The 13,995-nt window shown below is 41.7% G+C and overlaps 2 protein-coding genes across 3 annotated transcripts in view; one reads left to right on the top strand and one right to left on the bottom strand.

The window, feature by feature from the left end:
* Positions 1-1,638: 1,638 nt before the first annotated feature.
* cunh1orf53 (chromosome unknown C1orf53 homolog) lies at positions 1,639-7,888 on the bottom strand. The gene is made up of 3 exons (XM_087173927.1): positions 7,379-7,888; positions 5,148-5,249; positions 1,639-3,649 (listed from the first exon to the last, which is right to left on the bottom strand). Exons 1-3 carry the CDS (start codon positions 7,655-7,657, stop codon positions 3,578-3,580), a joined length of 453 nt encoding a protein of 150 aa, XP_087030053.1. The 5' UTR covers positions 7,658-7,888; the 3' UTR covers positions 1,639-3,577.
* A 4,037-nt stretch (positions 7,889-11,925) lies between these two features.
* dennd1b (DENN/MADD domain containing 1B) overlaps positions 11,926-13,995 on the top strand; it is a 105,475-nt gene continuing 103,405 nt past the window's right edge. For both annotated transcript variants that reach the window (XM_087173926.1, XM_023406029.2), the window contains exons 1-2: positions 11,926-12,227; positions 12,891-12,955. In XM_087173926.1, coding sequence (XP_087030052.1) covers positions 12,211-12,227; positions 12,891-12,955 — 82 coding nt within the window. In that variant the 5' untranslated portion in view covers positions 11,926-12,210. The remainder of the gene's footprint in view (positions 12,228-12,890; positions 12,956-13,995) is intronic.

Genomic DNA, 13,995 nt, shown 5'->3' with positions numbered 1-13,995 from the left:
CCCTACCTCCCTCCAGCCCCCTCCTTCGATCTCCTCCCTGCTCTGCTCTGCTGGAGCTCAAATCACAACCCCGGTCCCTGGCAGATGGAGGATAGGAGAGAGAAGCTCTTAACTAGCCAGCCTGAGCCTCAGCTCTCTGCACACCAACTGCTGCCTGCCTCCCCTCCCTGCCTCCAGAACAGCTCCAACTGCACACCGCCACCTCTAAAACCACCCCCCCTCCGTCTCCTCTGGGGACACAGTATCCTCCTGGGGAATGGTGCACGTATTAGTCCATATCTGGCCACACTAGAAAGGACATGGAAACATAATAGATGGATGTTCTTTATCGCTATATAACCTTATTGGGGCAAAGCGGCTTTTTGGAGGAGACACACTGGTTTTAGTTGATGCTTGTATATGTTGTTATATTGTCAAACAGGCTCCTTCTTTCTACTTCAATTGAGGACAGAGTGTCAGAAGGGACCATAATGTGAAATAGGTTAAAAAAAAAAAAACCTACATCACTTGTCTTGTAAGTGTAGACAAGAAATCACAGATATGGTATCATCAGATCAGAACCCGGAGGGAAATAAACAGGCCAAAGTGCTCCTCGGGGCACTTAGGTGCCTGTGACTGCCCCTGACTCTCCTTTTATCTGGGCTCATCTGGCAGCCACGACTTGGCCTGGCATGAGCCTGACCACCAGTTGCGGTCAGAGGGAGAAACTGCTCCTCTGTGCTATTTGCAGCCCTGTCTGTCCAAAGGAATCTGGTGCGCTGACTGTCACTCAGTGGCCATGTGTGTTTTTTATCACTAATTCAACCACAGGGATCTGGTTGTCCATATGACCACTGTGGAGGCTGCTGCCCCGAGGCAAGCTGACATTGTCTGTGTAGAACGACCAGACGTTGATGTAGGGGCTGCTCAAATGCTGCTTGAATATCAAGACACACGTGCACGTACCCACACATGCGCGCGCACACACACACACAAACATACAAAGCAGTGCCTGGCCAGTTGCTGAGAGTGATGTTCCTTTCAGCCATCATACGGCTGACACTCAAGTTTTTTTTTTCTTCCCCCCACCAACCCTGTGTCAGTTCCTGGCTGGTCTGGCCAACAGTGATGGAGACACTGTAACTGACTGTGGTTGGGGCCATTGGCCGCAGGGTTGCTGTGCCTGTTTGAGATGGGGGGTTGGGGTGGTGGTGGTGGCGGCGGCGGCGGCGGGGGGGCTGCTTGGCCTGTCAACTGGTTGTGACTAGAGCCTGTCTGGTCACAGCTCCAAACTGGACAGCTCCCTCTTTCTCTGCGGCTAGTGCCATCGTCCTGTAGAAAGGCACACGGTATATGGCTGCCACTCTGCTCCAGCACAGCATATGCTCCAGCTGAAGGTCAGAGATGTTCAGTCCAAAATGCCTGAAATAAACACCTCACGTCTGGTTGGCTGTTGTAACGTGGGAGCACATCTGCACTGTGGGAACACCACTGTCTGTGTCAGCTGTGTTTGAGTAGACATTTGCTTATATTGAGAAGCCAAAATCAACAAACTGAATTCAATCATGTATAAGGTAGATTAAGGCATTTTTGAAACTTGTCAAATAAAATAAAATGAGCTATAATGAATGTACAGGACAAGAAATATGAAGAAACATGGATGATTTGACTGTTTTTAGTTAAAAGCTTTCTCATTGTGTATATACAATACATGGCATCTGGCAATCGTACATTTAAATTCAAGAAAATGCCCAAGATAAAACGCACAGTTTCTAAATATCGTGTCTGGTGGTAGGAGGAGTAGATTTTCAAGTAAATTTCTCCATAAATCTGTCGAAAAGATTGCTGTGCTGTTTGTGTCTAAGTCACCAACTGCTCGGCTAGAACACGATGAAAAAAAAAAAAAAAAAAAAAAAAAACATTTCAAACTGTGCCATCACTGGATTGGGAAGACGTGGAGGGATGAAGCAGACATGAAAGTTGGCCTATTTCATGGTCAGGCTGCGGGACCGCCGAAGCCCTGAATGGCAATGCATCTACTTTAATGTGACAGACAAGTCCCTAGGCAAAACCCGCAGAGCCGCGGCAGGCAAGCGGGCCCAGGTACTTGATGAGTGTGACACCTTCACCGTCCCGCTGTAGAAATGTTGCTGCCGCACGCTCCGCTGCCTCGGTTTAGAATACCACCAAATAAATTCGCCTCTCATCCCGCCTGACGACGCGTCCCCAAGAACCTGTCCTCCCCAGCACTGTTGGGATCATGAATCTCCTTGTAGCCGCTCACAGGGCTTTGCTCCGATCACTAAGCACTTGCCTTTGGGACCCACCTGCCGAGGAAAATTGTGGTCGCGCCAGTAGGCGGCTGCGACAGAATTCCGCGGCAGACACATCCTCTCATCCCGACGCTGTTTGCCCAATCAGGCGGAGACGGGTGAGTGTGTGTGGCAGGTTCAGAGCCAGCGCCTGAAGGCATCGCGCTGCCTACCCACACGCACTCACAAATCAAGTGGCACATCTTCCTCCAACATCTCCTGCACGCACAGGTAGAGCTGCATGAGCGCTTGACCCTACCTTGTACTATTACTGTGGGCTACAAAGTGCGGCATTTAGTGCAACCTTTATTCTATATTGGCCTATTAAGAGCCACAGGGTATTCTAATGGAGTAAGCCTGCCTATGCATGTGTGCGTCGAAAGCATGCTCCTGAACATGAGCGGATCTATTGCAGTGCTGGGATAAGAGGGCCCAGGAGTTCATTAGGCTGCAGCTCAGGAGAGCAGCTGCAGGGAGCTGCGCTGTAGCCAAGTGTAGCCAGGAGGCTGAGCTGCGAGTCCGGTGGGGAGGGCTGCTGTTGATGTCCATGGCATGTTTGTTAACAGCCTGATTCCATCAAGTGGTGTAAAAGCAGCATAGCCAAGTGTAAGGCCTGACCCTTGGCCCCTGCCTATTTTTAACAACACAGTATTTCAGTCAAAGGTAGACAGTTCAGTCGAGCACTTGTGGAGTGTAAATGATGCTAATATTCATGCAGTCGTACATTTGGGAGAAAAAATAACAAGAGATGCAAAGCAAAAGAGCACAAGACTCCATCTGACTATCTACAGTTACTTTCGCTTATATGCCCTTTATCTTGAGGGCGAAGATCTAAAATGCTCTTTCAGTTTTCATCTCCATACTCCCACAACCCTTGTAAATGCATCAGAGGAGCTGAATACCACAAAATATTCAATACTCTTAAAGAGAAATGAAAAATGAAACTCATGGCATTACATTGGACATTTGAGAAACATATCTAAAAAAACAAAAACAAAACAAGTGTGATAAAAGGCTATTTCACATGAGGTTCTAGTGAACAGACCCTTCCTCCTCCTCCTCCAGATCCTCCGTTGTCTTGTGAGAATGAAAATAATCCTAAGAATAGTTGTGATTCATAGGAGGTAAGTATTGCACAGACACTACCCATATTTCATCATTTAGCACACTGCTAAAAAAAATGACTCAAGTAGTCCAAATAACGACAGGCAGAAGACAAGCAACATGTACGGTATTCCATTCTAAAAAGGGTCTTACATTTTACCTTTGGCACGGCTCTGTTAGGCCTATACATAAAATAAAGAATTAAACTGTTTCTTCATGGCAGGGTCCTTCACGTTGACTTGGTCATATGGACACTGGTGGAGAAAAAGAAATAAGTAAATGATGTTAAATGGCGACATGTGGAGTCGATCTTTGGTGACACAGAGAACAAGGCATAAACATGTGCAAAGAACAACACAGAACAGAAGAGCGAAGTCCCAAAACAGCGGAGAACAGGATGAATTAGAGCCAAATGAGGACCAGACCACACAGAGCACGAGAGGACAGAACAGGGGAAGACAGGATAGGGTATGAGACATGAGCGGATGGGATGGGACAGGATGTGAACTAGACAGAGCAGAACGAAAGTCTCACCAGGACACAACAAAAGATGAAACCCATCCTACTTCTCTATCTACCTCCATTTACAGGTTTGAAAACAGCTGTAACTGAAGACGTTAATACTAAAAATCAATTCCTGTCAACTTGTAAAAGGTTAGAAGCATCTTACAAAGTCCGAACACCTATAAGTTTAACTGCATGCTGTGTGTTTCATTTAAAGGCTGTTTTTTTTTTCCATTGGTCTTTAAGTCCAACTTAAGTTAAAATGATTTTCTTTTCAAAGAAAACTTCAATAAAATGTTGACATGCACCGAGCAGGCCACATGTTGTGCAGCCCTCGTCTGGTTTACATCTGCTCATCTGTCACTATCCTCCTCCTTTTTCTTCTCTCAATCATGTGAGGGTGTCATCGCCGAGGCAGCAGCGATGTACAGCATAGACATCCGCTGGACTTTACTGGGGATGCAGTCCGATACTTTCATTTCATTGTACCCATGATTGTTAGCGTTCCCTTTAAGATGGATTTTAAACATTATATTGGCCATTTTATGTTGCCATCATGTGGCCCTAAGCGCTACTTTTCTTGAACTTCCATATTGCTGCGTTTTGTCCAGGTGTGTTGCTTTGTTAGAGACTGACAATTTCGGTTTAAATACAGGCGGGTTAATTGAGCAACAGAATCCAACACCTGCATGAAGAGGTGACCCTGCTCACATTCAGGAACTTTAAGAATCATCACTTCGAGATTTGAAGCTATTTCCTAATTTGTGCTTATGGGCAACATCTGTCTCCAGCAGCAGGCCAATCAATCGCAGCACAATCACTTTACTTTCTTCCACAGAGTCACATGCATCATATAGAAGCTCAGAGTACTGACTGAACATTAAGGTACATTGTCATACTAAGTAAAATGATTGATAAGTGCTTGTGTTGTTTATACGCTATATACGCTGAAATTATTTGTGTTATTAAATTAAATTAATTCATCATCCTTTTCAGCACCATGGACAGCTGATGTTTAGACGCCCTTAACAACTTTGCAGACAAAACTTTTTTCTTTTTTTTTTTTTTACATGATGTTTTAGGTGTAAGAAATTAAGAACATTTGTCAAAGCTTTCTTACATGGAAGTTCCCAGAGCCCAGAACAGAACAGAACAGAACAGAACAGAACAGAACAGGACCAAGCACAACACAACAGGTGAAACGAAGGTGGACGAACAACCTGGTAAAAGAGAAAACAAAGAGCTCACATGTCTGCATGCGCTGCCACAGCATTTCCCTCTCTGAACGTGGGCATACTCTGTGAACACCTTGTATCCACTGGAAGGGTCGACATACATCTGCTTCTTTGCCTGGATATAATGAAGATATTAGTATTTAATTAGTATGACATACGAACACATATGGGGATGTGTGACCCCTGCATACTTAACCATATACAGCACATATACACACCGGAACACAAAGGCACGCACGAGTATAACACTGAATATAAACATATACACGGAGACAGATTGCTTTGGGTCAACTAGGAAAGAGAATGGATGACCTCTATGCATAGAAACAGATGTAAGACAGTCTGTAACAAGTTTGTTTTTATTCACTGCAGATTTGCAGATTTGCAGGGTGCTTAAAAAAAACATATTTTAGACAAAATCATTCTTTTATTTGGACAAATTATTCATCTTGTATAGCCACACAAACACCTTCTGCAAGTGAAAAACACTGAACTCCTCTGCCATCCCTTAGGAAGTTAGAAAATGTCATCTCTCAGTCTGTTTCAAACTGAGAGCCCACTAGTTGGTGAGCTTTGACAGGCTACAAAGGGAAAAAGGCCCCAGGCCTTTTGGTGACACGGCCTGTCATTTCACATGGCATTGCAGGGCCACATAGTGAAGCTGGCATAGCTGGGCCCCCTCTGTATTGTGCTTTTCCCACCCAGGCTCTACCACTCTCCTCAGGTCGCGGCCAACTTGCTTCAGCTTCATCCACACTCAGAAGCACAATATTTACAACAAATAAGCCTAAAGGCATGCAGATGACACCTATTCACTACTGTCATCGGCACAGAGCGGAGAGCTCACTGCTTCTGTTTGATGAAGAGCAAGTAAGATTCGGCGAATATGATGGATCTGATCATTACTTATATGACATGTACTGTGTATAAAGCACTGGGTAGGTATGCCTTCAAGTAAAATTGTAACAAAACTGTTGAGACTGGAGTCAGCCTAAAACAGCCTCAGGCTACCATCTGACAGGGTATTACAACACAGGCCTAATCTACCCACAATCTCTTTGTTAAATGGTTCAGAATATAATAAATCTTACAGCTAGAGAGCGAGGAATGAGGAGAGTGATATCTTGTATCAAACCAAAAAGTCTTCAACCATTATGTTCACTATTAGTATTAAAATGACAAACACATTTCATTTTGCCAAGGGCCCATGTGGAATCCTGCCCTGGGGACAGATGGGCTCTAAAGATGCACCACAAGTAGCATCTTATTATACTCTGATATTATGGCTGGGACAGTATCCGCTTTAATAAACAGTGTTGGTACTGGTCCAATATCATTTGTACTTATGTCATTTGGCCTCTTGTGAAATTGACATTTGGGTTTGTTTGTTTTTTTCAAAGAACAGATCTCTTAATACATGCTAACTATGGTGTTTCTTTTAACACTTAATTACCTCAAGGTTAGCATGTCTGACACGATCATCACACGATCACAATGTTTCAGAAAGTATTGAATATTGGTTTTTAGTTCCAAAATCATTTCAGTGACCTCACATATATTGACTTTGTTTTGGAAAACAGATTCAGTAGATTCAACTTGCGTAGTTAAGACTTCTATTAAATTTTTATTGCTGCACTACAGTTGCTCTGTAATTGCTCACATGGCTTAACTGTGTTCAGCTATAGCCTAATATAAAAAGTTTGAGACTAAGCGCATTTAGTTAAGTATTGCACTAAAGTACAGTTTTGAGTAGAGTAGTTCTGATACAAATACTAGTATTGGAAATGCCTTCGATACTGTCTAAAATATGCTACTGTATCATGTAATAATAAAAGAAAGGTTCTTATGGCATTAATGTATTTGTTCATGTTTGACAAAGGGTTTTATCTGAGCCATGCTATGCAGCAATGACAGCAACCTACACAGGGTTAGCAGTATACAGCTGTGAAAATAATTTTTTAATGCACTGGTATTGGATCAGTACTCTGTATCAGCCGATACACAAGCTCAGGTATCAGAATCGGTTTCAGGAAGTTAAAAATGGTATTGGAACATCTCTAGTTTTGAGATACAGTTTTTATCTAGCTTTATACAAGTCTAATGGAGAAATATTATTTATGACTCAAACACAGTTATTTGATAGAAATTACTTTGTTGATTCAGATTTTACATGCATAATCGTGGTTATCTGATTGAACAACATGACATCATTGAATCTGAAGTCTTTGAAGTGATGCATCTTACCTCACAGGCTTCTCTATGGATTCTATAGATGGCCAGCTCTTCCTCTGTGAAGTTTCTTGCGCCCCCCACGCTGCTGCTTGTCCCCGCGTCTCTGCAGTCTGCTTCACTCCTGTCTGCATTGATCTGTAACACGCTGCTGCTGCTGCTGCTCCTCAGTCGCTTCGAGCTTTCTTCTGAGAGCATCGGTATTGACATCGCTACAAGTCGCTTATTACACTGGACGTGGAGAAGAATCAATCTCCGGACAAACGCTTTACTCGGATGACTTTGGTGAAACATGCTCCTGTAAAACTTCTAGTTTAAAATGTGTAGTGAAAGTTATCACTCAAGAGAATCACTGTAAGATTTCTCCTTGCCTTGCAATGTTGTGAAAACACACCATCTCTTCATTAAGTACGGTGACAACAGATCAAAGATTGTCTCTGTTGCATGTTTAAAATTTGCCTCTTCCTCTCAGTTTGGTTAAACCCGCACACAAGTCGGTTCCACTTCCTCATTTGCCCTCGTCACATCGATGACATGTGACCATCTCATAACACTGATCCACTGGTTCGCACAGCGCCCCTGCTGTTTCAAAGCAGCAACTAAGGATTCCCTGGTGATAAGAAGGTAACTGCACTTCACTGAAGCATACATTGCAAAAAGAAAAAAGAAAAAGAAGAATTCATTAAAAAACAGTATAGATTAATTATCACTGCATTCTTACATGTTATTATGCCACTAAAGTGATAGAGAATGAACTAATGTGTCACGGATCAGCAAAAAAGATAACAACCGCCAACAGAGACAAAAATCCAAACCCTCAGTAACCCATTTATCGATGCTTTTTTTTTCTTAGAAGAAATGTTACACCCAAATAGAAATGGTATTATAATTATAGGATCAGTTAACTAAAAGAAAAAAACAAACAAAAAAAAAAAAACAAAACAAAAAACACTATTGTCACTTATCCAGTTGTAGCCTATGTAGTGTTGGTTTTATTTTTTCAGTCTTGGAACGTCTGTGTCTGAGATTCCTGCCGCCAATGCAAGACTGTAGGGGTGAATAGGATTTCATTTGTGTTGTTCATAGCATTGAAAAATTACATTAAAAAAACCAAGAACAACATAATCTTTTCAAAACATAATCTATAGATCAAGCTATGGACAGTTTGAATTCAAACTACTCACAGTACTACCAAAAGAAACAGTGTTATGTGGCCCTTTAACATGATGTATGTAACATTTTGCCAGTCATATTATTCTATATGTGTGTAAGTGGTGAAGCAGGCAGGTAAATCTCCACTATTCTTACTGTGTAAATGCTTGGATTTGCTCTCCTTGACTGCAGTAGAGTGCAAACAAAGACATCTTCCCATGATAATAAAGTAATATGGGGACTTGGAGTAAGCACTGCAAGGTTGATGAGTGGACATTAATGAGTCCGTTCAAGGTTATCCACCGCTGTAAGCCACCTCTGATGATGTGTCTACTCCAGAATTCTGGGTAATGAAACCTGACAAGTGTCTTTTGACTGACATTGTGGGGTCAATTTACCCTCAGACAAATTACACATCACTGATAAAAATATTTATGCAGATCTACTATGGGAAGCACGGTGGACATTTAAAAAAAGCAGTAGTTGTATATCTTTTCCTTTTCTATTAAAAGTAGATTACTCAACCTTTCTGTAAGTGACATTTTTGCAATTCAAGTGCTCAACTTACGTTGCAAAAAACACTGATAATGTGGATAAAATTAGTGTTTTATAAATTACATTGTCCTAGAATGCAATGCAAGAATTTGTGTTAACTCTGCTGCAGACTGCATTAATCTGCGGCTGGCTTTCCCAAAATGAACCTTTTGTTGTGTATTTTCTTATAGGCTACATTTCAATTCAGGAAGGAAAATCATGTCCAACTCAGCCATTGGTCAAATGATTGAAGCCCTTCTGGAATATATCTTCCTAGCCTGAGAAGTATATACAAACTGTATTGTCATTCTTTCAGTGTTTACTGTCCCTTGAAATGTGAAACCTCACTGGTCTGCATCACCCAAAACTCGTAAGAGCTTCATGTACATGTCTCTTTGTGTTTGTATATGTCTGTCATATTATCTTTTTTTGTTTTGTTAAGGCAGCAGCCCTGCCATTATCATTTCATACGGATGCCTGAAACAGCATGCCCCAGTCTGCTGCCACTTAATTACCTTCCAGTCAGCCTGAAGACATCTGGCTCTGATCCAGACAGGCTCTCTGGAGAGGAGAGGGAAGTACATCTGAGCTATTGGTTTCCATTTACCATGGGACAAATATTGCTTAAACATGAGATTCAATGCAAACATTAAAAGGAAAGTCCACACTAAAACAGAATTCAGATGGCACTGGAACGCAGTGATTGTGGAAAGGAAAATCACCAGTTACAAAGAGACAAATATCTCCATCAAGATGGAAATTAGAGCCTTTAAACATTAATTGATTATGTCATCAGGTGTCACTTTAGGGAGTTGGTCCACTGACGAATTAAAAATTGACTCTGTTGGCTCTGTTTGCTTTATTATACCCAAATTAGATTAAACTGAATGGCTTTACAGTTTACAGCAGTGAATCTCAGCATGTGTCCGTGAAACAAGGACCTGCCCCCTTTTAAATTAACATGTGATGTGATAGAAAGTAATAAAAAGGATATTTATTTTAGGGTGGATTTCCCCTTTAAGAGACCAGTGACTCAGCTGATTCATGATCAACGTGTTTAATGTAGAGTTCTGGAGCAGATTTGAATATACTGTATACAGTAGGATGACTTCATACATTGCTCACACAGACAGTGTAACTCAGTTATGCATTGCAACCTCAGCATTTATTTCATGCATGGACAACTTTAGTCTAACATGGTTACTGTAAGTAGCATATGCTCATGACACACTGTAATTATGCAGGGGAAAGTCAAGTAATCATGCCAGTCTCCACCAGTCCACTGCTGTGCACAACACTTGGATTTGTTGGCCACTGAGCAGTTCCTCTGTTCAGGGTTCAAGGCCTTGCTAAAGGGCACTTCATTGATGGTAATGAGGGAGGGGCAAGCACTGCTGTTTTACCTTCCCCACTCAGACCAAGTTGATAAACTTCTAGCTTCAAGTTTGCTTCTCAAACCTTTCAGGCCACCTAAAACCAAACCAAAAGGTTTGAAAAGCTGTAAAATGTGAGAGCGCTGATATCAATGTCCCAAACCCCAACTAATCAACGAATTTGAATCCACAATTCTGGTCAAATGTCTCTTTACAAAATCTGTATGACACATCTCATCACATGTGACCCATAAAATGTGTCCCTGGCCAGATTAACCTATTAGAGGCAAAATATATACCGATACCTTTGGGGCCCTATTGACACCCCAGAACCTACTTGCTGCCCTCTGCAAACTGTGGATGAACCCTGTTTTGTCAGTTTCCCTAAAGTACAGTACACACAGCAAACACCTCATGGCTACAGCACACTATTTATCCAGAGACTCAGAGGACGCCTGAGCTGGAATAATATTAGATTGTCTGTGTGTCAAGATTAAACACACCTTCATGTAGGAATATGCTTCATGTGAGTACAATATCCAACATAATATTACAGGGATAATTGACACAGGGACCTTCTGAAAAAAAGGGGGCCACAAAATTGAGGCAAGACTGATTTGATCCTTTTTAAATCAGTTTGCATATTATCAAATACAGTTGACTTTCAGTCTGGGACTTGGGTCTCTTAGAGGTTCAGGGCTCCTGTATAGTTGTTTGCTTTCCCCAGTAGAAAATTCAGTCCTATTTCACCAATATTGTTACACTGAATTTCATCCGAAACTTTCAAGTATTCTTTTCTATTTTCACTCAATATACTTCTGTGGAATAAAGCACTGGGGGACCTAAAGCTGCTCCAGTCAGTGTTTTATGTTAGCAAATCAAACAACTGTGTATCGTGTAAAAGAGGTCACTTATATTGACAAATCCACAGAGAACTTTTATCTGACTTACTATGTGTCAAGTAATTAACACAAAGGAAACCTCAGACAAGGTCGTAATATTCCATCATGGGAGGCATAAACTCAAAAATATTTGCTATCATACAAAAGTGGAAATGTAGCAACTATTAACATTTTTGATTAAAATGAAAAAAAAAAAATCAGTTATTGCAATTAGTCGGTTGGTTTCTGTGTCTGGGAAAATGATAACACATGATGACATAAAGTGGGGGTTAATAGGGGCCAATAATGATTATTTGTTATAGTGTCTCAATTTAGGTGCATGGTTCTATGAAAGCAGACTGAGGTTCATCAATTATTCTACCTGGTCACCCTGATGGTCCCAGGACCCCACTTTTGGGAGCCACTGCTGAGGGGCGATATTGCTGCTGCTACAATTATTGAACTAATAATAGTCTCACCGGGACACAATTTTTCATCAGAAGCATGAGTAACGCTGCTCAGGTCTGTGTGCATCATACCTGTTACTCATATTAAGTGGAAGCAAGACGCTCGCAGGCAGTCAGAGGTGCTTGTCTGAGTCGCTGACGTCACCAAATCTTTGACAGCACTTCCTGGAGTGGTGTTTGTTGTGGGAAATAACCACCGTGGTGTTGGACCTCGGGGAGGTGGGGATAGAGATTCAGGCCACATTAAGAGCAAGAAGGACGGCACAAACTACTACACTATCCCACCTCCTAGCATGCGGTCGCGGCAGCTTTCGACCGGTATCAGATAAAGCAGGAGAAGTGACGGCTGAGACATAGGAAGGACGAGGTGGATATTAACGGACAGCCAGCACAGCAGAGCCGCCGACAGCTCGGAGCTGTCGCGATGTTGTAGCTAAACCATGGACAGCAGAATAAAGTAAGATGTCCGAGTTTTATATGTTTCCCCCCCCCCCCCTCTATCTCTTCTTGATATCCAACTGTCGAGCTAACGGCTAAAGTGTGGCTCAGGCATGCAACGTTAGGCTAACTCGGACCTGAACGTGAAATACGAAGGAATGTTTGGCGTAATTTGAGCCATCATCTCCAGCAGTGGATTTAACTGCCAAGGCCAGCTGGCTCGACAGCATTTGGGTCAGTCAGTCTGTTGCTCTGCCGACTAGCTGGCTACCAATTAGCAGCTCCGCTAGCCAGGCGCACAACATTAAATAGGTTACATGTGAACACGACATCGAGCGACCAGGTCCTGTGACCCAAGTTTCTCTGCATATCTGATCAGAGATAGGAAACTTGTCGTTCTTCCATGCAGACCAGACCAGAGCAGTGTCAGCTTTAGCTAACCTGCTGTTATTGACACAGTCGGCTCTTGACAGTGTGACTCATGTAAACTTAAGTAGGACAAGTGAGCACAGGTTCACTTTATGAATACGAATATGCTGTATGTGTAATGAAATGTATCAGTAACACATTGTTGTATGTGCCTTTGCCTATAATGCTGAATACAGACACTTGTTGACAGTAATTCTATGTAACAACAGCTTCCCCTTGTTTCCCCAGAATAAACGGTGTTTTTTTTTTCCAGGGAGAATCCAGAAAGAACATTTGATCTGGTTGTACAGGTGGCATGTCCAGCATCTGAAAATGAGGGTAGGTGATGTTTCTGTATCTGTCTGTAAACATCTTGGTGTAGAAAGTTGAAATGATTAGTCAATTAATTGAATATTTGATCAACAGAATATTAATTAGGAACAATTTTGATAACTGATTGATAGTTCAAGACATTTTTTGTTCAAAATTCATTGGTTCAGGCTTGTCATATATTCATATTTGCTGCTTCACTGTATGTGAATGTAAATAGAATATCTCTGGTTGTACATTTCAGAAGACGTTGCCTTGGGCTCTGGGTAATTTTGATGGGCTTTTCCAAAATTTTCTGACATTTTATAGACCAAATGATAGTCAGTAAACACTGAAAATGATAAACCAAGACAGTTATTGGTAGATTAGGTGACAGTGAATATAATCATTAGGTGTACTCGTAAACAGAGCACGTTCATTGTAAATGATTATTACATATATGTTACACTTAGCCTATCAGTGCTTAATTCAGTAGCCAATGGGCATTAATTGTCCAGCAATTTACAGTTACCAGTTATTTATTTTTCCAGCCATTTATCCAACAGGAATGCCAGACATTCTAGCATCTTAAAAGTGAAGACTTGAAGCTTGTCTCAGTTTCATATCGCTGTAAATTTAATATATAAGGGTTATGGCTGTTGGATATGAAAACAGTACATGAGAAGGTGTCACCTTGTTGTCTGGGAATTTTTGATGCACATTTTTCACAAGCGTCTTACATAGCCGAAACAATAGATTGATTTATAAAAAGAAAAAAAAAGAAAAATTGGCAACAGAGTAACAATGACCTATTGTAATCTGTCTTGATAAAGATTTTTAAATGTTTGCCAGTTGTATCTTTTTCTACACCATTGGTTTGCTAAAAGAATGACTGTTTGTAGTATAATTACAGTAATTGTAAGGCTTTACAGCCAAGATGCCAAGTAATGTTGGCAGCTGTGTTTACCGAATGCACTTGCATAGTATTTTAAGTCAGACAGTGAGTATCACAGAACTACACTGCATGACTGAGTCTAGTCCTGCACAATGAGAACAATCATTATGTCTGT

The sequence above is a fragment of the Seriola lalandi genome, unplaced genomic scaffold (assembly GCF_002814215.2).
Source record: "Seriola lalandi dorsalis isolate HSWRI2012SDOR001 ecotype SW California unplaced genomic scaffold, Sedor1 jcf7180002054293, whole genome shotgun sequence".
NCBI lineage: Eukaryota > Metazoa > Chordata > Actinopteri > Carangiformes > Carangidae > Seriola > Seriola lalandi.
The sequence above is the reverse complement of the archived record's forward strand: the minus strand, read 5'-3'. Positions and strand labels throughout refer to the sequence as shown.

What these genes read in the sequence shown, in the direction of transcription:
- cunh1orf53 (XM_087173927.1), bottom strand. Translation starts at nt 7,657, where the DNA reads ATGTTTCACCAAAGTCATCCGAGTAAAGCGTTTGTCCGGAGATTGATT. An exon ending in TCCATAGAGAAGCCTGTGAG is followed by an intron (nt 5,250 to 7,378) that starts GTAAGATGCATC and finishes CATTATATCCAG; the next exon opens with GCAAAGAAGCAGATGTATGT. An exon ending in GTGGCAGCGCATGCAGACAT is followed by an intron (nt 3,650 to 5,147) that starts GTGAGCTCTTTG and finishes TTTCTCCACCAG; the next exon opens with TGTCCATATGACCAAGTCAA.